Here is a 21,033-nt window from a genome sequence, read left to right on the forward strand (position 1 = left end):
GAGAAGAAGGCTTCTAGGATCGTCGGGTCCTCCTTCTCCTTCATGTGGGTCCCACTGATCCTGTAGACATCAATAGGGATGGCTCCACGTCGCGGCCCTATTCATCACTAATGCCACACGTAGGTGTCGTCTACCGGTCATGGTGTCCCATTCCATACCGACAGGCGTCGTGGTGAATAGATGTGCCTGTCAGCATTCGTACGAGGGTTAGACAGAATAGCACCAGCACACCCGACGTTGTTCTTGATGTGAATCCTCAGGTATGGCCTATCATGGCCATGGGTTACATTGAGTCATGCTAGTCTCTTCCCTAGTGTCAGAGCTTTGATCTAGGCCCATACGCTTGGACCTAGAGTGGTTGGCGGCGGTATGGGTCCCCATCGAGTGAGATGGAGCACGAACCCAATGGGTCGAGTGAGATGAAGCTCACGGCCTTGAGGTCGGGTAAGACAGAGATCACAGCCTCGAGGTTGAGTGAGGCGGAGCCCGCCCCCAGAGGTCGGGTGAGTAAGGAGCCCACGCACCAAGGGGTCGGGCGAGATGGAGATCATGGCCTTGACGTCGAGCGTGGCGGAGCCCGCCCCTAGAGGTCGGGCAAGCGTGGAGCCCACGTACCTAGGGGTCGATCGAGATGGAGATCATGGCCTTGAGGTCGAGTGAGGTAGAGCCCACCCCTAGAGGTCAGGCGAGGTGGAAGCCTCCCCTAGAGGTCGGGCGAGGTGGAGCCCGCGCACCTAGGGGTAGGTTGGAGCCGTTGTCACGCTCTTGACTACTCGGATGAATCAATATTGATGACCATTAGCTCCTCTTCGGGTACCCTAGTATTGGTCCCTGACACTATTTCCCCCTCTCTCAGAACTTCTCACATAACCCCTGGCCTTTCCCTAATTCACCCGCGCGCACCCTCGGTAACTCAGTGCATGGTGGCACGGTGAGCGACGGCACTGGGCGCTTACGTCGGCCACCAGGGACCTATGCAGACCCACCTAATGGGTCGATCACCATCTCTAACCTGAGTGGCTACGCTAAGCGATGGTGCAGGGTGACACGACTGGCTGGGGAAGGGTGCAGTGGCGTGCGGCCATTCACGATGGCGGCGGCACTATTTCAGTGGACTGGGGTAGCTACAAGCCTAATTGGCTAGCTCGTGAGCATTAGGAGGCTACCATGGACTAGACCGAGGTGGCGGTTGGGCAGAGGAAGACTAGCCATGTGCGGCCGAGCCATGTGGTGGCGCACTGCGGTGGCACGGTCACATCAGCGATGAAGGAGAGGCGGTAGCGGTTTGGCTAAGACACGCAGGGTGAACAGGGAGTGAAGACGATGCTAGTCGTGCAGGCGAATTGGCTTGGGAGGGACGGTGGGAGGGCTGCCCACATCCGAGGCCGGACGCGGCCTTATCGGCACGGCGGTGGAAGAAACTCCAAATTAGAGCTTGGCCGTGCTCGCTTCAAAGCTAGGTGGGGTCAGGCAACGAGAGGATGTGATGGTGAAGACGTGGATGCGCTGAATTGGATAGAGGCGATTGCTCGTAGGGTAATTGATGGCGCGGCTCGGCGGCGGCAGCGAAGAGAGAAAGAGAGAGATGGGGCGCGGTAGGTGGCTCGGCTCATCCTCACCTTGGCCCACGCGTAGGCGCTAGCAGACAGGCGCGCGTGTTTCCGACCGGTGTGGCCCGTGCGGCCACAGTGTCTTAAATGACAAGGCGACGGCAAGCTCGGCCACGTGCGCGCGACAATGGTAGCCTTAAACTGGGCCGGTAGCGACGCAGAGGGTACAGCGGATAGGCGCGGATGCGATGATGATGCGACGGCAGCGGCAACATCGCGGCGCGAGGCAGGTCGGTAGTGTCACGAGCCAGTAGTGCGCGGACGCGACGACAAGGTGATAGTGCCGGCAGTGGCTTCGTCGTGACACGGGGCGGGTGGCAGCAACTTTGCGCGGTGGGGCCAGCGGTAGCCGGGCCACAGCCAGGCCAAAGGCAGCCACGGTCGGCCACGCACGGCAGCGCGCGCACACGTGACCAACGCGGCGACGCCAAGCACCCGAGCATGGTGATCGCGTCCACGCGGCCAACTAGCCTGAGACCGAGTCGTGCACGAGTTTTAAAGCGTCCAAAACAACTAAACGGTTGCTTCAGGAAACAAACCATCTTCACCATGCTCAAGAGGGCATATGAGCCTACCAAATCGAGCTATAGCACTACATCACCCCTTAACCCAATCTCTCAAAACAATTTGCTAAACCTAGTGTGTCTAGTTGTTAACAAACTTAGAAATTTTCTAAGTTTTTGAGCTGAACTTGATTTCAATTTATAATTTCTAGGCCAGTAGAAATCCTAGCTAGCAATATTATTTTTCAACAGCAAGTATTTCACTGTTATCTATAAAGTTTGTACTTTAAACTTTATTTAAGTATCATACACATGTTCTATAGTATTTTCGGTTAATAAAAATTAGCTTTCAACCCTACTTGATATACATGAACTATTGAATCAACCTTCATTTAGCATTTTTATTGATCATTTTAAGTTAGAAGAAATTTATCTATATATTCTATCACATGCATTAACACATAAACATGATGCTCATGACATATTTTAGTCAATGATTTGGTGTTACACTATAAGGGTAAAATGATCATTTCATCTGCCTGTTTGACATTGTTAGAGGCAAAACTAGATGAAATGGTGTGGAGGGAAAAAAAAAGTTCAACGATGGCACCAAGGTGCACTCGAACTTTTTAGTGGCACGTAGGCTACGACCATCGCGTGAATGATCCCAACTTATCGTGCTAAAGGTATTGTTGGCTCCTTGGAACCTTTGGGGCTTGTAAAGGCACCTTATTCAGCTGGTCTCTCCGAGGGGATATGGCCGCCAGTGGGAGGTATGCATGGCCGTCGCTGCCGCCTGCCGGCCCTCTCCTTCTGATGCCGCCACCACCACCACAGGAGCCAAGGAGGGGAGAGGGTGCTACTGCTCTCAAAGTTCTTACCGGACATTTTCTTCCAATCCAAATATATGAAATCCGGCTCTTTCTTACCGGACGTTACCCACCAGGCCACCTATTTATTTGTACTGCACGAATGAAACATACAAAAAGGACTAGCTAGAGTAGTTCATCCGTCAGTGTTGTCATCGAATCTGCTAGATTGGTCAGACAAACTGAGATCTCTCAGAATCAAAGATGCGGCTAGCTCGAACAAACCAAAAAAGGATCAAAGACGCGAGAGATCTCAGATTCCTTTGCTGACACGACGGACTGGGGCACTCTGTTCGTTTGGCTGTGGCTCGTCGTAAACGATCGTAAATTTCCAGCTGGAACAGTATTTTTCTCTCACACAAACCAGCCAGCAGTACTTCTTCACGAACCAGCAACGATACAAACCAGTCAACCGAACAGTTCGTGGATCAAGGAGGTAGCGATATGATATGATTATGATAGATCATCGATGATCGATCAAACAGTGAGCAAGCACGCACGCCGACGACGACAGCGTCGAAATAATTTGCCAGTGGCGGTCCTTCTCTCTGTGCCCCGTCAAATACACAAGGAACCATGATAAGGTTGCTTGCATTGCATTATTGGCTCCCATTTTCACCCTGTTCGTTTGGTGGTTTCAGCCAGCCCAAACTAGTCAGTTAATAGTATTTTTCTCTCACAACAAACCAGCACCAGTCAGTCCAAACCAGCCCAGAAACCGACCAACGAACAGGCCGGACTTTCAGTCAGTGCCAGAGATGATGCCATGATGGCGCTCATCGTCAATCTCGATCCTAGCTTGGTTCAGTGCTCCATCCGGCCAAGAGTATCGAAGAAGCCACGGCAGATTCTTCCTGCATATGCATGTTGTACGTACATGTTGGTCGGGAAAAGAATTCAGTGGGAATGGTCCCCATGAGATCGACAGCCAGATATATACGGCGGCATCGTTTTCTCGATGAAAAAATGTCGCCTATGCATCGTTTTTTCGGCGATTTTTTTTCCAGTGCGGGTGGCTCTCTAGCTCTGGGCTCCGGGCCTCCGGCAAATGCACGCGCGTGTCGGACGATGATTCTTGGATCTTGATAAGGTTGCATGTCCTCCTATCATTGGCTGCAGCTTCACTCTTCAGTGGCAGAAAATGCTTCTCTTCGTGATTGCTGATTGGGCATTTGCATTGGGTCAGTCTGAACTGAATGCACCAGAGATATAAATGTTCCAAGCATATATGTGGATGTAAATACACATAGATTGTGGTGGATAATGATACATACTCCCTCTGTCCCAAATTATCTGTCGCTTTTGGTTTCCATGCCGCAAGTTTGACTCAATTGGTAAAAAATACATGCAATATTATGTATCTCCAAAAAAAATATTAAAAAATTAGATTCAAAGATCTTTCCAATGATACCAATTATGTACCATAAATATTAATATTTTTTAATATATATTTTGTCAAAGTTGTTACTCGGGAAGCGAAAACGACGGATATTTTGGGACAGATGGAGTACACCTTATCTGTATCCAGCAATTTAGTTTGACTCTCGTCGCGTCCTTTTCTCTATAGATAGAAAACAAATCAATAAGCTAGTGAAATAAAATGCACCATGAGTCCTTAAACTTTTCTTGCATTCTCGTTTGAGTCCATAAACTCTCAAAAACAATGATCACCTGGGTTCATCAACATTTTTCAAGCGGTTCATTTTAAGTTCACTCTAGGTCTAATCGTAAACTTGAATTCACACTCGGAATAAATAACTTGAAAAAGTTGGACACAAATGATTACTTTGAGAGTTCATGTACGTAGATGAGAATACAAGAAAATTTGAAAGACCCACGGTGCATTTCACTCCAAGTCAATCATGTTTTTATTCTTTTAATTTGCAAGACAGATGACATGCCTAGATGTCTATATAAACGCATGCACAACCAGCCCTAAGAACGTGCTCACGCATAGTCTACCTCTGTGAACATCTACGAGAGACCGAGCTGGCATATCTTGATACTAACAAAGTCACCACAAGGCACAAGCGCCTCACAATTGACAAGTGCATTGCCATGAGAGAAAGAGAATGTATTTTTCCCATGAACGTGTCCTTGTAACACATATTTCGTCAAGAGGAAGTAGATTTTTTTTTTTTACTGTCAATGGGGGGAAAGGCTCCCCACCTGAGTTTTATTTCATTGATCTAGGCCCTAGAAGGTAGCCCATCTTGTTTTTAAATACATCAATGTTTCTGAATTTAGCTCAATTACATATGGAAGCTAAGTATTGGTACCAAGTATTTGCTATTGCTCTATCTTTCTTTGGCAGTCGCCTCTCCCATAACTTGGCATCAGCTTCTGTCAGTTGAACAGTTTGCCTGATTGTGGCCGCCTCCTCTCTGAACACGACACCATTCCTCCGTTTCCAGAGATGCCAGTAGCAAAGTGCCATGAAACTGCTGAGCAGCTGCCTTGGGAAGGTCGGCGGGTATTGGACGTCGATGAAACGATTAACTGAATTCGGCTGGTTGGTGTTGAAGCCAAGTTGTTGCCAAAACTCTTGGGCAAACGGACAGTCGAAGACAATGTGCTCACCCGTTTCGTCGGCTTGGTTGCAGGCTTCACACATCGGGCTGCCCAAGAGGAACACAGTTGGACACAAATCCAAGTAATCATAGGATTACCAGGTACTCAAAAAACGCACTCGAACACAGTTGTTGATAGGCCTAGGCCTAATTTACTAACACAATTTGAGACGAGGACGACGGCGTAGGCAGCTGTCTGCGTAACTGTCGGAAACCGGCAAGTTCCCAAAGATTAACCTCATCGATGATAGTCTGAAAAAAACTAAGCTAGGCCCTGCGAATTAGTTCCTGAAAGTCCTTGTGTTTCTCTCCTTCCAGAGCTACCGGCCAATTAGAAGCACAAGGGAATCAGATCCGCGCAGCGACACTTTTGGCACCCTTTTCAGCGATCACAGCCACCACGACCAAAAACAGCCATCCACGGACACAAGCAGTGTTTTACGCCTGCAGCCCATAGCGATGTCACGTAGCAGCGGTCCAGAAGTGTAGCGCGAGCCAGAAGAAGTGTTTCACCTTCGGTTTAGGTTTTGAATATGGTATAATGAGTAATGTGAAAAGCAGACTTTGGCGGCTTATTCTTTTAGGTTTTTTGGGGGGTTTATTGATAGATGTTGATTCTTCAGTCAAGCACACTCAATCCAGTGGTCGTATATATCCTGCATGCCGTCAAACGTTGGTGTCGCCTTCCCAAGAAAATAAATAAAGTATCAATTATTGGTGCTCCATGATATATCTAGGACCTTAGCTAATTTATCGGTGTTAAAGTAATTGGATTTGCACCCCTTTCTGAAGCTAAATCTATTCAGATTTGCCAAGTGCACGTACTACTGCCGTAGTGGAAGGTAACTTTTTCATAAGATTAATTGATGACACCATATGATGATGATTATCGATGGTTTAAGATTAGTCACTTCCATTGATCCAAATGTAGCATTCCACACAGGTACTGTTGCTTTATTTGTCAGAGACAGCCATGTGGCTTCACTGATTGAGCACTCAATTTACTGTTCGTGTGTTCTGATTGTTTATCACAAGTAGCAAGCTAAGTGTCACGGCTCCATCAGCTATCTCTCGAGCTGTGCTTGACAACGAAGTTTTCTAGGCATGGCATGGCAGAACCAAATGTAAACTAGGAGAAAACGCATGTTTCAAGGACAGGCATTGCCTGTCAAAAACAGTATCTTGTTTAGCCACCACCTTTCACATTCGGCGTGTCAACAGTGTTTTCCTCTCACAATAAACCAGCACCAGCCAGCCCAAACCAGCCCAGAAACCAACCAGCGAACAGGCCGAATGTGTCTCAAAAACTTTATCCTACCAGTTTCAGACTTTAAACAAAATCACCGGCATAAAAATCTCTATCATTAAAGAAAGCACCACCACACCACTTGCTAGCTAATCAATTGCAGTTCCAATACTTTTAAGGATGTACTGTACTGTACTAACTGTATTATACTAGACAGTACCGTCAGTGCTTTAATTTACAGTTGCCCCAGTGCCTTTTTGTCAGTACCGGCGATCTTCATGACATCATAAATAGCCGAGCTGTTCCTTCACAGTTTTGAACTGCCTTTTGTAAATACTCCTACATAGATGCAGCAGTGCAACACTGCAACTGTGCAAGGCCGGGACCATGCATGTCCTTCCACTCGAGCGAGCATCACTCTGTCACACTTGCTTGCAAACACAAGAGAGGTCAGGATGAAGACGACGACGATGACGCTTAACCTATCTCTTTGTCACTTGGCAGGCAGGAGCTTACTAGCTAGCTACCAACACGGCCCCTAATTGGCCTGTCCATCTTGCTAGCTGTGGGGGCGCCCCTAATTGGCCTGTCCACAGAAAGCTTGCTTGCGTGCGTGCTTGCTTATAAGGACCCCAAATCTTAGGTGAAAGGTTGGCAAGCAGTCTCAGACTCAGAATGGAGCCGGCGGAGCCTCAGCAAGTGGAGCTCAGCCACCTGGAAGGCCGCCGCCGGAATACCAGCAGCAGGCCAGGCACCAATGGTGGAAGTGCAAGAACCGGTGACCTTTCTTCGATTCTCTTCTTGACAGGAATGAATTCCTTCTTGTGTTCTTCTTTGGTTTTCTTCTGCTGACTGAGACTATAATTTGGTGTTTTTTCAGACGACGATGATTCTGCAGAGAAAGAGGAGGTAGACGACTGCCCGATCGAGGAGGTCCGGCTGACGGTGCCGATCACTGACGACCCGGCATTGCCGGCGCTGACGTTCAGGACCTGGTTCCTGGGGCTCCTCTCCTGCGCGCTGCTGGCCTTCTCCAACCAGTTCTTCGGGTACCGTCAGAACCCGCTGTACATCTCCTCCCTGTCGGTGCAGATCGTGGTGCTGCCGCTCGGCAAGTTCATGGCGGCGTGCCTCCCCAGCAAGACCGTCCGGATCATGGGGTGGTCCTTCTCCCTCAACCCGGGGCCTTTCAACCTCAAGGAGCACGTGCTCATCACCATCTTCGCCAACACCGGCTCCAACTCCGTCTACGCCGTCGGCATCATCACCATCGTCAAGGCGTTCTACCACCGGGAGATCCACCCGCTGGCCGCCATGCTGCTCACCCAGACCACGCAGCTGATGGGGTACGGCTGGGCGGGCCTCTTCAGGAAGTTCCTCGTCGACTCGCCCTACATGTGGTGGCCGGCGAACCTGGTGCAGGTCTCCCTCTTCCGGGCGCTGCACGAGAAGGAGAAGAGGCCCCGGGGAGGCACCACGAGGCTGCAGTTCTTCCTCACCGTGCTCGCCGCCAGCTTCGCCTACTACATTGTGCCCAACTACCTGTTCCCGACCATCTCCACCATCTCGGTGGTGTGCCTCGTCTGGAAGAACTCGGTGACGGCGCAGCAGATCGGGTCCGGCGTGTACGGCCTCGGCGTCGGCGCGTTCGGCCTGGACTGGGCCACCGTGGCCGGGTTCCTTGGCACGCCGCTGTCGACGCCGGCGTTCGCCATCGTCAACATCATGGCCGGCTTCTTCCTCATCGTCTACGTGATCGTTCCCCTCGCCTACTGGAGCGACGCGTACGGCGCCAGGCGGTTCCCCATCATCTCCTCCCACGTGTTCATGGCCAACGGCAGCCGGTACGACGTGAACCGGGTGCTGGACCCCAACACGTTCCAGTTCAGCCAGGCCGGCTACGACGGGGCCGGCCAGATCCACCTCAGCATCTTCTTCGCCTTCACCTACGGCCTCAGCTTCGCGACGCTGGCGGCCACGCTGTCCCACGTCGCGCTCTACCACGGCAAGTCGATATGGGAGCAGACCAAGGCGACGGTGCGTGCCGCCGGCGGCGACGTGCACGCCCGGCTGATGAGGAGGAACTACGCCGCCGTGCCGCAGTGGTGGTTCCAGGTGATGCTGGTAATCGTGCTCGGCCTCTCGCTCTTCACCTGCGAGGGCTTCGGCCGCCAGCTCCAGCTCCCGTACTGGGGTGTCCTCCTCGCCGCCGGCATCGCCTTCTTCTTCACGCTCCCCATCGGCATCATCACGGCCACCACCAACCAGCAGCCGGGGCTCAACGTCGTGACGGAGCTCATCATCGGCTACCTTTACCCGGGTCGACCGCTCGCCAACGTGGCGTTCAAGACGTACGGCTACATCAGCATGTCGCAGGCCATCATGTTCCTGCAGGACTTCAAGCTGGGCCACTACATGAAGATTCCGCCGCGCTCCATGTTCGCCGTGCAGCTCGTCGGCACCGTGCTAGCGTCGTCGGTCTACTTCGCCACGTCGTGGTGGCTGCTGGAGAGTGTGCCCAACATCTGCGACCCGACGAAGCTGCCGGAGGGGAGCCCCTGGACGTGCCCCGGCGACGACGTCTTCTTCAACGCGTCCATCATCTGGGGCGTCGTGGGACCGCTGCGGATGTTCGGCCGCCTCGGCCTGTACTCCAAGATGAACTACTTCTTCCTCGCCGGCGCGCTGGCACCGGTGCCGTTCTGGGCGCTGGCGCGCGCGTTCCCAGACAGCGCCTGGGCGCCGTGGCTCCGCCTCGTCAACATGCCCGTGCTGCTGGGCGCCACGGGGATGATGCCGCCGGCGCGCTCCGTCAACTACCTCATGTGGGGCGCCGTCGGCCTCGCCTTCAACTACGTCGTCTACCGGCGGTACAAGGCCTGGTGGGCGCGGCACAACTACGTGCTCTCCGCGGGCCTCGACGCCGGCGTCGCCTTCATGGGCATCGTCTCCTACGCCGTGCTGCAGTCCAGAGGCATCAATGGCGTCGACTGGTGGGGGCTGCAGGTCGACGACCACTGCGCGCTAGCGAGGTGCCCCACGGCGCCGGGAGTCAGTGCACCCGGCTGCCCTGTTCACTAGACACACTCAGCCACTCAGGGCTGGCCGACACGCACGCGCTACTTTCTTGTCTTCCAGGATGGTTAACGGTGGTTTAGCCGTGTGGTATTCTATATACTAGTAGTATAGCTAAACCTAATCTCATCACAGTCAGAAAAAGATTGTTATCACTGTACAAGGGAACAAAACGAAACAATGCTTGCAAAGGCATGCTAAAATCCATTGTGCCTTTGCTAATACAGTTAGCATACATGTCCATGTCCTACTCGAGAAGCAATTGTATAAAGACAATCTTTGACGAAATATCATGAACACAACTCCGCGGGTTTCGTAATAGGTGAATGCTAATCAGTCGTTCACCTAACGTTTCCTGAGTATTGGGGGTCAAACGGAAACGGCGTACCACGGGCTAAACGACCATTTGGTATTTGGACAAACAATGGACAAACTTGGTTGAAAAACTACTGTTCAAACATCACAAAAATTATGAAAGATGTCAGTTTTGAGTAAATATGAATCAGTAACTGTGCTAGATGAACTTGTTATAGGAGCTCAGGTGCGCAGCTCATCTTCGCTGGTGCGTGCAAATATGCATGATCCAACTCGTGCACCAAGCATAGGACAACAAATTGATTAGATTTTTCAGATTCAAGATGCAGATATTTGAGGAGACAGAGACATTGAAGTCCATCGTATAGGGCAATAGCGTTCTTTATAGCACTTTGTATACACAGGCATCAATTGCTAGTGATCACAGATTAAGCTAAAAACAAGGAAGCTAACAACATAAGGCAATGCTTTTCATGTGTAAATCAAAGAGTGAATAACTTAACATGCATAATGCTAAGTGATAGAGACTGACTCTCCTAATGTTCACACAGCTAATCTGCTTGCACAGGTATCCTTACAAAGAAGCTTAAAACTACAAGTATACCATAAATCTATATTATGCCAGACATAACCTTCAATATGACACCTACTCTGGATGACTGGATCACAACATGCTATGGGATTAGAAGCTAAAGCTCAGGTGAACTTGAAAACATGTACACATGACATTAAGTTGGGCTTGAAGCTTCAGGTAGCTGGATATTTTCCAGAAAAGCTGGGCAGTGGGTGCTCTCCAATGACAGGCAGCAAACATGCAGGATAGTTCTAAGCCAGGAAATCCTTCTCAAGGGCTCTTCTTGTCATCCATACGGGTGATATCGTCCATATCCACCAGTGAAGCTTCCCCTATTCGTGTCAGGTGTGCTAGCAGATCCATAACCACCTAGCGTAGGATCATATGCCCCACCGTAGGCGGTGCCACTAAAGCCAGAACTACCAGGGCCACCAAAGCTCTCATCAGCATCACCACCAAACCCAGAATTACCAGGGGCACTGAAGCTCTCATCAGCACCACCGCGTCTATAGGCACTTAAGTCACCACCAGCATAAGCTCCACCAAAACCTCCTCCATATAACCCAAAGCGACCGGGATAACCAAACGAAGACGCGGCTCCGTAGCCCCCTAATCCTGCATAGTAACGACCATATGCACCACCAAAATCACCTATCCCACCATAGTTGCCGAGCCTAGCACCGAAACCTGTGTCGCTCCTATAAGGACCAAATCCACCACCCCTGTAATTTCCATAAGCATTGGCCATTCCATCATAGTTGTCAGCAGAAGGGTGGTCCCTAGAGCCACTATCATATGCTGACCTAGCATTTCTACCATGCACTGGTGGTGGTGGTGGTGGATTGGAGGATTTCTTTGGTTCTGCTTTCTTGATCTCCACCTACAAACAAAGCAAATGACCTAAGCCCTGTCAAATAACCTATGGGGCCTTTCTATCAATTAAGCATGATGTTCCATGAAATTAGCACAACTGGTGACTTGGAATAGAAGAATGCATTTTCCTTTTGTTGACATTACTTTACATATTATACACCATATGTACACAACGGAGGGGATAACCATTTGTGTCATTTCTATAATGAACTGCAGACTCACCTTTGAACCAGCAAGGTCAATCATATTTCCATTTGCTAACAAATCATCTACAACTTGCTCAGAAGCAAAAACTATAAATCCAAAGCCTCGAGAACGTTTGGTCTCATGATCAAACATAATCTGGTGGTCTACCACAGTCCCATATCTTGCAAAGAAACTCTTGAAATCGTCTGATTAAGGAAACAAATAGAACAATCATCAGGGCAAAATCGATGTAAAACAAAGCTGATCCATCAAAAGCCATACTGATATTACCTTCTGTTAGTGTTGAGGGAAGCCCACCAACAAATATCTTTTTAGTCTTGAAATCCTTGGAGCTAGACTGCAGAGAACCTTTTGGTATGGTTCTCTTAATCTCAACCTGCGGAGTAAGCAAAAGAAAGCACTACTAAGTAACCGTCAGCTGTGAAAATGGGTGATGCATCAGGTATGGCACAAATGAAACTTCCGATGGGTAAATGAGGATTGTGAAATCACATTTGTAATAGCTACATTAAGTAACATGAGCAACTTAACAGACTAGTAAACCTGATGCTAAATTGAATCAGAAACACCATGGGTAATTTGCAAATCCAGCACAGCAAGACAATAGACATTGACATGTCAATTTCTTGAACTAACAAAGCAAACAATATATAAACATAGAAGCGATAAGTCACCAAAGCAACACAAATGTGTTTAAAATGCATTCAATCCATTCATAACTTGATAGCCAAAAATATAACAATTGCACATAGAAGTGATAAGTCCTAATGGATATATAAATTGAAAACCTATCCACATATATTTTAACAAAGCATCAACATGATACAACAATTGGTGTTGTATCCAGATTTTCTCATGATCACACTAAAAACCAGATTACTTAGCCTGCAGTTATCGACAAAACTATAAGAACTAAAGCGAAGAATTAACAAATAGAGCAATTTAACTCCTAAGTGATGATACTGACTTGCTGAGAAACAAAACTTACTTGCTTTCCATTGATAACATGCTTGTCCTCTATCACTTTATCAACAACAGCAGGGTTAGAGTATGTAATGAAGCCAAAACCCCTTGGCTGAGATGTGTACCTATCCTTCATTATCACTGAATCAACTATTTCTCCATATTGTCCAAAATGCCTGACAAATGTAGCTGTAGCAGGAAACAGCAGCACAAAATCAGTAGAATGAAAACAGACCTAATATGAGAATCTATCAATCCTGCTATTCACTAGTAGCTCCACGCATCAGATTGATGAATAAATGAAATATAGAAAAAAGAAAGTAGCACAAATGCCAAAATTGCAGTGCTGTGTCATGCCCTCCTCTATAAACTACGAGTATTCCCCATGGTTCAGTCGTAACCCTATAGCCTCATTATGTAAAACTGGCATCTCACTAATTGCAACACTAGTGAGCAGATTTATTGACAAAGATTAGATAAGATAAAAAAAACTTATCTTCCTACAAATTAACATGTTTTTGTTGGATGTCACCAGTCCATATAGTTAGGCGTTCCTCAATCCTCATTACAATTATTGGCAATGGAACATAATACGGGCACACGAAGATCTTAATCAGGCATAACTGCAGATATACTAAAAGTGTCTGTAGCAACTAAAACAGATTCATTATCACATAACAGAAGCATCAAAATTTTAGTTTGTTGTGTAGGTGCATTGCATACAGCTCAGCTACTATTACTTACAAGTCACAGCACACAAAACATCAGTGTAAAATTTCACACAATTAACAAATATGACGAGGCACAGTACCACCACAGAAGTGCAGTAAAAAGCGCCATACATCAAGAAATCAAGTGAATAACAGTGTCCACCAGGCCCGCCCCGCCCCGCCACATCCCACCCCACGTCCCAAGCTCAACCCCCTTCCCCACCCCCCAAAAAAAACTTAAATAATACAACAGAATCGCGATCTCATCTTCCAATCCGCAGAAATCAGTACAAGCATCGAACGCGACAAGCACAGAACGAAGGAATCGATCAACCTACCATCAGTGGTGTCCCGCGGGAGCCCTCCGACGAAGATTTTCCTGAAGATCCCAAAACCAAAGGCCAACCAATCAGACCGCTTAATCGAGATCTAAGCCGTGAATTAGCGAAGAGGGAGGAGGCGCCGTGAATTCATACCCCGGATTGCCGCTGCCACCGCCGCTGCTGCCGCCGCCGCCACCACCACCGCCGCCGCGCCCCCTTGACCTCGCCTCCGCCTTCCCCATCGCCTCGCTAGGGTTGCTGGCTGGTTGCGCACGGGCTTCGGAGTTGGACGCTACGGTTTCACTCGCACAACCGCGTGTAGGCTCGCGGCTCGCTCGATGATTGTGTCGATGGGGCGCGTGCGGCGGTGCCCGTGCACCCTTATGTGGCCTGGCCCAATTGTAGTTGTAGGCCCGTGCACGCTTTCTGAACCGCTACCCCACGGCCCACGGCCCGCGAGAGTTCACTTCACAACCGCAACGACCGCCTTGCAAATTTGCCCCGCTGCTGCAAGCCTCACCGGGAGACACGGGGGCCTCCGCCGTGCCCGCCCCCAGCCGCCTCCGCCTCGCCGTCTCCTCGCCGCAGCCGCACGGGGGCCTCCGCCGTCCGCGAACTCGAGGTGACGACGCCTGCCGGTCTCCGTCCCCTCTAACCCCCATTTCTCCACGCATTGGTGTTGCGGTCCCGTGCCGTGCGTTTGGGGATTCGCTGCTCCGTGTATCGGGTTAGGGCTCGTTAGGCTTCTCACCGGGCGTGGGTTAGTTTAGTGGCGATACGGGGCCGTGGCAGGCGGTCGGGTGGGTGTGAGATGTGCGATTTGATCGAGCCAGGGTTGCATGTGCTTAGGGCTGGCCAAAATGTAGCGGGATTTGAGTTTCTGAGAGTGTATTGCGTGTGGGAGGTTTTCAGGTTGTGCCCTGATGGATGCGTGCATTGTGTGGTGTGAAATGCCGAAAGTTCACTGGATTTTAATAGAATTATTATGAAAGTTCACCGGATGGGTCAGTCGCTGCAGAACACAGACGTGCACAGCACTACAGCAGAGTGGGGTGGGTGTGTATGATATCATAATCATTTGCAACTGTGAACAGTGAATTCCTTATTCACCCCATGTTTGATTTTTCTTCTTGATCGTTGTGCTGTGAATGAAGGGCGGGCCTGGTGCAAGCGGTAGAGACTTACCGCCTGTGACCGGAAGGTCCCGGGTTCGAGTCGCGGTCTCCTCGCATTGCACAGGCGAGGGTAAGGCTTGCCACTGACACCCTTCCCCAGACCCCGCACAGAGCGGGAGCTCTCTGCACTGGGTACGCCCTTTTTATCGTTGTGCTGAGAATCATGCCATGTTTGATTTTTTGCAGAGAATCTCCAGCCGATGTTGTCTTTGATCTGATGTTTGGAGTCTGAATTGAGCTGTTCCTCTCCATCGCCCGGGTCGTGAAACCCGACAGCAACCAGCCAAGGATGCAGCTGCGGTCGGGCCGCCTCCTACCCCCGCCGTTAGCACCTCCTCAAGGAGGCACGCGCAGTCCTGCGTGCTGTCCTGAGGACCGGCTCAGCGGACTACCAGACGACCTGCTCATCTTGGTGCTCGTGAGGCTTCAATGTGCCCGTGAAGCAGCACGCAAGAGCGTGCTCTCCCGCCGCTGGGCCGGTCTCTGGAAGCAGCTCCCGGAGCTCACCTTCAAAGGTGTCGACAACGACTCTGTCAAGGCTGCTCTCGCCTGTGTCACACGCCCCACGCTTGAGCTCCTCGACATCCGTTTGAATGGCATGGTGGCTCCTGGGGATGTCTCTTCTCTTCTCGGTGGTGCCGCACCGCTGGCACCCGACAAGCTCATCGTTACCTTGGAGGAGTCCATAGACCCCTTTGAGGCCGACGAGCTGCACTGCTTATCCCGTACCACCTCACTGCAGCTTACCGCTCAGGATCTCTACATCGCACCGCCACTGTTTGGTGAGTTCACGTCGCTCAAGAGTCTCTTCCTACACTCATGCCGCATTGACCTTGGTGCCATGCTCCCTGTCTGCCCATGCCTAAGCATTCTCAAGATCAGCGACTACTGGGGGAGCGACGCCATCACCATTCACTCTTCTTCGCTTGAGGAGCTCAGCATGGACATCACTAGTTGTGACGCCTATGATGACGGTTGTATCGACATTGTGTGCCCAGTGCTTAAGAAGGTCGAAGTGGAGGCTGGCCGTGCCAACATGCTCAGAGTGTCGTTCTTGGCACCAGTAGTGGAGGAACTTTGCTGGTCGCTCAAGTACGATTCCCTCCACCTCTACTCTGATTTTTTCATGGTTACTGGTGAGTGGTGCCTTGGTGGCATTGGAGTGTGGTTTGGAGGGAAGCAGCTACCTCACATCAACATCCTACGCCTTGATATCCATTGCACCTGTGTGCGTATTCTCACTTGGTTTTCAACTATTTGCTTACTTCCTTACTATGTGAGATGTTGATGTAACGAATTCACAATTTCTGATGTCCCTATTCTCTCAGCTGATAGATGTGGAAGGAGACGGTGAAAGACAAAGCACAACAGAAGCTATAGCTCGACTTCCAGTGACCAACTTCTCTGTTTTGGAGCTGTATATCTCGGCCAATGCACATGTTATTGGATCACTGGTGTCGTGTCTTCTTCAGATTTTACCAGCTATACAAAAGCTTAAGCTGGTCATGGTTTGTCAAAGTGAGGTAACATATCCACAAAATCTCAGTATGTGCTACTCCTTGGTCTTTTCCACTGTCCATTGGCTTCCGGTTTATATGCTCAATCAGGTCCAGTGGATGTGGATGGATCTGTTAAGCTGCTAACAAAACAACTGATTTCCATATAATTATTCTAACAGTAAATATTGACTAGCCTTAGAATCTCAGTTGGCCAGTGCATCATTCTAGCATCAAATGTTGCCCATAGTAGAAAAAGCATCGATGACTATGGACATACATACATGTGCTTATACACCATATGCTATTGCGTAACTACTGGATACCTAGGATGGTATGGTTACGTACTACTATTGACTTTTGAGAAGGCCATATGTGTACTTCTCTTCAAAAAAAAAAGAAAAGAAAAGGAGTGCACGTGCATGCTTTTTGACTAGTATATGTATACATACTTTTTGGACAAGGGACTGTGTATACATGCTTTTTAGATGGGCATATAATATAAATACATGTATACTTAACTTTGAGACAGAGTATGTATACTGTAAACATAAAATTTTCAAAAGGGAGAATGTATATATACCTTTTTTCTGACCACACATATTATTGTGTTTCCTAAGAAGGTTGCAAAGGGTACAGGTAGGTTGCAAGGTGAAGGATACTTATATATGTTAAAAAACATCCTCATACTAATCACATGCCAATTGTACCTGAAGATTAAATTAACAAGTACCAGGGAAGATTATGAATGTTGTACCCACAAATTGAACCATGAACATGAGAGAGAAGGCAGCATACCTTACCTTTGAAACTGCTTTTTTTTTTTTTTTGCTATTGCTTCCTGTTATGTTTCTTCAGGAAGCTTCTTGCCCGTATGAACAATCTGAGAGTTGGAGAAGTGACAACATCTCGCTGACAGATCTGGAGGTGGTGGAGATTATAGGCTTTGCTGGAGAAGACCATGAACTTGATCTCATGGAATTTATATTCAGATGTGCGCCAGCACTTGGAACAATGACTGTGACGTTCAGTGAGCACCTATCTAGTGAAATGGTGGAGGAAATCTTCAGCATCTCAATTCGCTATCCATCTGTAGAGTTCAAAATTTATGTCGAAGATGATTCCCAGGATGAATGAGATGCAAGAACACTAACTAGAAAGATGTTTCATGTGTTGGATAGGTTTGGAATTCTTTATTGTTCGTAGCAGGGCCTCTGTTAATGGCTATAATATAATGAAAATGAACCTGCAGTTGAGTTCCTTATTCCCATTATCAGGCCATGTTTAGTTCCTTCCCCTATAGTTTACTCCATATCACATCAGATGTTGAAACATATGCATGGAGTATTAAATATAGACTAAAAAAATAATTAATTGCACAGATTGCGACTAATTTGCGAGATGAATTTTTTAAGCCTAACTAGTTCATGATTTGACATTGCGGTGCTACAGTAAACTTGTGCTGGTGACGGATTAATTAGGCTGAATAAATTCGTCTCGCTGATTACTGAGGACTTCTTTAATTTGTCTTATTATTACTATCCGAACACTCTCATGTGACACCCTGACATCCCTAAACTTTACTCCATGGATTTAAACACCACCTCAGTCAAAACTGGATATGAGTGCTCAGTTTATAAGAAAAGTATCTGTTCCAAAATGGTATCTGACTCCATTACCTGGTCGTTGTACTTGTCGCATTGTCAGGAAGAAATTAATTTTGTTTCATGCTCAGTTGTTTTGCTGGTTTCTTTCCCATTTTCTTGTTGTCCTTACTCTTGCCATCTTCAGTTTGTAAACAAATCCCAACTTTTTTGAGCTTCTGAAGAGAATAAACTGTGATGGGATCTCCTCACTAGAAAACATTATAGTCTATATGGTTTAGTTTCTGAAGCCATATCAAGTGATCCAATCCTAGGGGGGGGGGGGGGGGGGGGGGGGGGGGCGGGGCGGGGTTGCACTGTTATCTGCAGTCCTGTTGAAACATGGTTGTGTACTTTGTGATTTCTCCGATTTCTTTGGTGCTTGCAGTTTTAAACCAAACCACTATGTTATACCATTGTTGCTATCTTTTTAATAGGATTCTTTGGTGCTTGCAGTTTTGAACCAAACCACTATGTTATACCTTTGTAACTTTGTTACTATCTTTTTAATGGGAAATCATTATATACACGAAAACCATGGTTTCAGATTCTTGCATGGTTGGACCTCGGTGACCGAAAGCAACCTGCTTTCTCGTGTGGCGTTGAGACGGGTAACAACCTCCATTGCAATATGCGTTGCAATATATGGCTCGAGGCTCGACCAGTGAGAGTGGCCAGTCGCTAGCGACCTTGCCAGTGAAGAGGGAGAGGTCACCACCATTGATCCGGCCGGTGGGTTAGTAGACCCATCATCTATGTGCCCTCACCCCTGGGCAAAGCACAGATCAGACTGCATTGCGTCTCAAAAAAAAGGATCAGACTGCATTGCATCCCGGACGCAAGCAATGGTTGCCGATACTGTCCAGGAAGCCCGACGTTGGACAAAATGGCCCAGGTTGGAAGGGAATTGGGCTCTAAAATTTAAAACAACAATCATATGTAAATTCTACAACCCCAAGCAGGTGGCTCCGAAGATTACTACAAAAGCACGCTAGAGAGTGCTTAGAGCCATCGAGCTAAACACATTCTTAGCAAGATTTCACACATCCCCCGCACTCTATCATGTAATTCAAGTTGTCACTCAACATATGAGCTTGCACACAACAAGCTAGGCATGAGCTAAACAAGAAGTAATGCAAGAAGAAGAGAAGGATAAAAAGACAACCCCTAATCCACATTGGAGCACTAAAGATTCAACAAGACTCGGTTTAGCTCCTCTCCAGTAATGGATACCCATTCTCCACTCTGAAATGGTGGATTCCATACCATGAACACCTTTTAGAGCCTCATCAAGGAAGTTCACCAAGTTCCCCATCAGGCCTTCTAGGTGATGACAATCACCAAGAGTAACAAGTTCTCAACAACAACTTGATAGAATCCAACTAAGAACACTAGTATCACTCAAGGCTAACTCTTAATCTTCAATTGTTGGCTTTGATGGATCTCCCACTCTTCACAGATTCCCTCTATAGGTGTGTTGGCAATATGCCAATATGGGTGGAAAAATATCTCCAATTCAAAAAGGGGTTGTACTTATAGGCCGCATTTGGATCGGAGGATTGTCAAAGGAATATAGCAGGAATCGTAAAATGGAGGAAAGGAAACTACAATGAGCGTTTGGATTGGAGGAAGCGACGATTCATTTTCTTGGGAATGTTGTAGGTAGATGCTCATTTCATGGGAACTGAAAAATCTAGTTTGATCTCTTGGTTTCTCTTCGTCTCGCGTAAGCTCGAAGTAAAACGCGTGACGAAGAGCGAAAAGTAGTCAAGCAGCTAGCACAAAGTAGAAAAACTTGCCCATCTATCTCTGTCACAGGCTCATAGCCCCATGGCCATTGTTGTTCGAGGCCACGCTGTTGTTGCCGTGCCCCACTAGCACTAGGTCACCTGCTCACCCATCAAGGTTTTGAGTGACGCGGGGTGCACGGTCATTTACTTTCGTTGTTTTGGGACCCACCACGGTTTTGATAAAGTTGCTAACCCAGAGTGCATATTAAGTCTGCTTATTACTAGTATAATCTTTCGCTAGGTGCTTCTAATATTTTCTTTATCATTCTCAATTTTCAAATTCCTATGTTCAAAATTCATATGTTCCAAACACCTCTCTGTTACTTTCGTGTGTTCTTCCAATCCTTTGTTTTCACACTCTATTCCTATCTCTTTCCTCTATTTCCTATCATTCATGTATTTTCAATTCCTCTCTTCCAAACAGACCTATATATTAGGTGAAGAGGCTATCAGTTGTTGGAAAAAGCAGATAGACACATGCACCACCGGATGATCTATAACCTTGTCTGCCTTCACCAGATCATATGGTGACATAGTGCTATAATACTTTTCCAATGGTTAGAAGCCAATATATCGGAATATTCGAGGCCATATGATACACCGGGAATCATGAAGTCTCCACCGATCATACGACACAATACAAAGACTTGGCCAACTTATCACGAAGTTAAGTTTAGCCCACGAGATGATCCTCTAAGGAGTCACGAAGTCTCCTCTGGATCATACGCCGCACACCAATACTCTGGCCAACTTGTCACATAGTCAAGTTGGTCGTTATTTATCGGATAATCTATCGGGAGCCACAAAGTCTCACCCCGATCGTATGGTGCACGTAAGTGGGTTGGCCACTTGGCCAAAGTCAAGGACCAGGTTTTACCCGATCAATACACTGTGACCACTCAAAAACGGGGACAAGTCACCCTACCCTGCTGCATAGTACCGACCACCAGTGATCCATCAGGTGTTACCCCTATCATCCAATGCACATTCTTGTGCATTTTCTGAGCACGTTTCAACTCTAACCTCATCCAATTTAACTTTTTTAGTTCCTTGACTTGAAACATATCCAATTGGACCACTTTTTCCTTGGA

At 48.1% G+C, this 21,033-nt stretch overlaps 3 protein-coding genes across 4 annotated transcripts; 2 read left to right on the forward strand and 1 right to left on the reverse strand.

Moving 5' to 3' along the window:
- Positions 1 to 6,898: 6,898 nt before the first annotated feature.
- Positions 6,899 to 10,097, forward strand: LOC136476740 (oligopeptide transporter 1-like). The gene is made up of 2 exons (XM_066474678.1): positions 6,899 to 7,576; positions 7,679 to 10,097. The coding sequence occupies exons 1-2, from the start codon at positions 7,474 to 7,476 to the stop codon at positions 9,877 to 9,879; spliced, it is 2,304 nt and encodes a 767-aa protein (XP_066330775.1). The 5' UTR covers positions 6,899 to 7,473; the 3' UTR covers positions 9,880 to 10,097.
- A 540-nt stretch (positions 10,098 to 10,637) lies between these two features.
- Positions 10,638 to 14,178, reverse strand: LOC136476742 (heterogeneous nuclear ribonucleoprotein 1-like). Its single transcript, XM_066474681.1, has 6 exons — positions 13,992 to 14,178; positions 13,854 to 13,894; positions 12,831 to 12,994; positions 12,113 to 12,218; positions 11,858 to 12,027; positions 10,638 to 11,642 (listed from the first exon to the last, which is right to left on the reverse strand). The coding sequence occupies exons 1-6, from the start codon at positions 14,078 to 14,080 to the stop codon at positions 11,049 to 11,051; spliced, it is 1,164 nt and encodes a 387-aa protein (XP_066330778.1). The 5' UTR covers positions 14,081 to 14,178; the 3' UTR covers positions 10,638 to 11,048.
- An 82-nt stretch (positions 14,179 to 14,260) lies between these two features.
- On the forward strand, positions 14,261 to 17,833 carry LOC136476741 (F-box/LRR-repeat protein 25-like). Of its 2 annotated transcripts, none has more exons than XM_066474679.1 (4): positions 14,261 to 14,460; positions 15,200 to 16,241; positions 16,342 to 16,536; positions 17,368 to 17,833. In XM_066474679.1, the coding sequence occupies exons 2-4, from the start codon at positions 15,303 to 15,305 to the stop codon at positions 17,644 to 17,646; spliced, it is 1,413 nt and encodes a 470-aa protein (XP_066330776.1). In that variant the 5' UTR covers positions 14,261 to 14,460; positions 15,200 to 15,302; the 3' UTR covers positions 17,647 to 17,833. The 2 variants fall into 2 exon arrangements, with proteins under 2 accessions (XP_066330776.1, XP_066330777.1); XM_066474680.1 differs by having other exon boundaries at positions 17,429 to 17,555.
- The last annotated feature ends 3,200 nt before the right edge of the window (positions 17,834 to 21,033 follow it).

This window comes from Miscanthus floridulus, chromosome 8, assembly GCF_019320115.1.
Source record: "Miscanthus floridulus cultivar M001 chromosome 8, ASM1932011v1, whole genome shotgun sequence".
NCBI classification, from domain to species: Eukaryota; Viridiplantae; Streptophyta; class Magnoliopsida; order Poales; family Poaceae; genus Miscanthus; species Miscanthus floridulus.

Coding starts and splice junctions, on each gene's coding strand:
- LOC136476740 (XM_066474678.1), top strand. CDS start 7,474: ATGGAGCCGGCGGAGCCTCAGCAAGTGGAGCTCAGCCACCTGGAAGGC. Junction 7,577..7,678: donor TGGTGGAAGTGCAAGAACCG/GTGACCTTTCTT, acceptor GTGTTTTTTCAG/ACGACGATGATTCTGCAGAG.
- LOC136476742 (XM_066474681.1), bottom strand. CDS start 14,080: ATGGGGAAGGCGGAGGCGAGGTCAAGGGGGCGCGGCGGCGGTGGTGGT. Junction 12,219..12,830: donor ATGTTATCAATGGAAAGCAA/GTAAGTTTTGTT, acceptor CTTACTCCGCAG/GTTGAGATTAAGAGAACCAT. Junction 12,028..12,112: donor TCCCTCAACACTAACAGAAG/GTAATATCAGTA, acceptor TTCCTTAATCAG/ACGATTTCAAGAGTTTCTTT.
- LOC136476741 (XM_066474679.1), top strand. CDS start 15,303: ATGCAGCTGCGGTCGGGCCGCCTCCTACCCCCGCCGTTAGCACCTCCT. Junction 16,242..16,341: donor TTGATATCCATTGCACCTGT/GTGCGTATTCTC, acceptor CTATTCTCTCAG/CTGATAGATGTGGAAGGAGA. Junction 16,537..17,367: donor TCATGGTTTGTCAAAGTGAG/GTAACATATCCA, acceptor ATGTTTCTTCAG/GAAGCTTCTTGCCCGTATGA.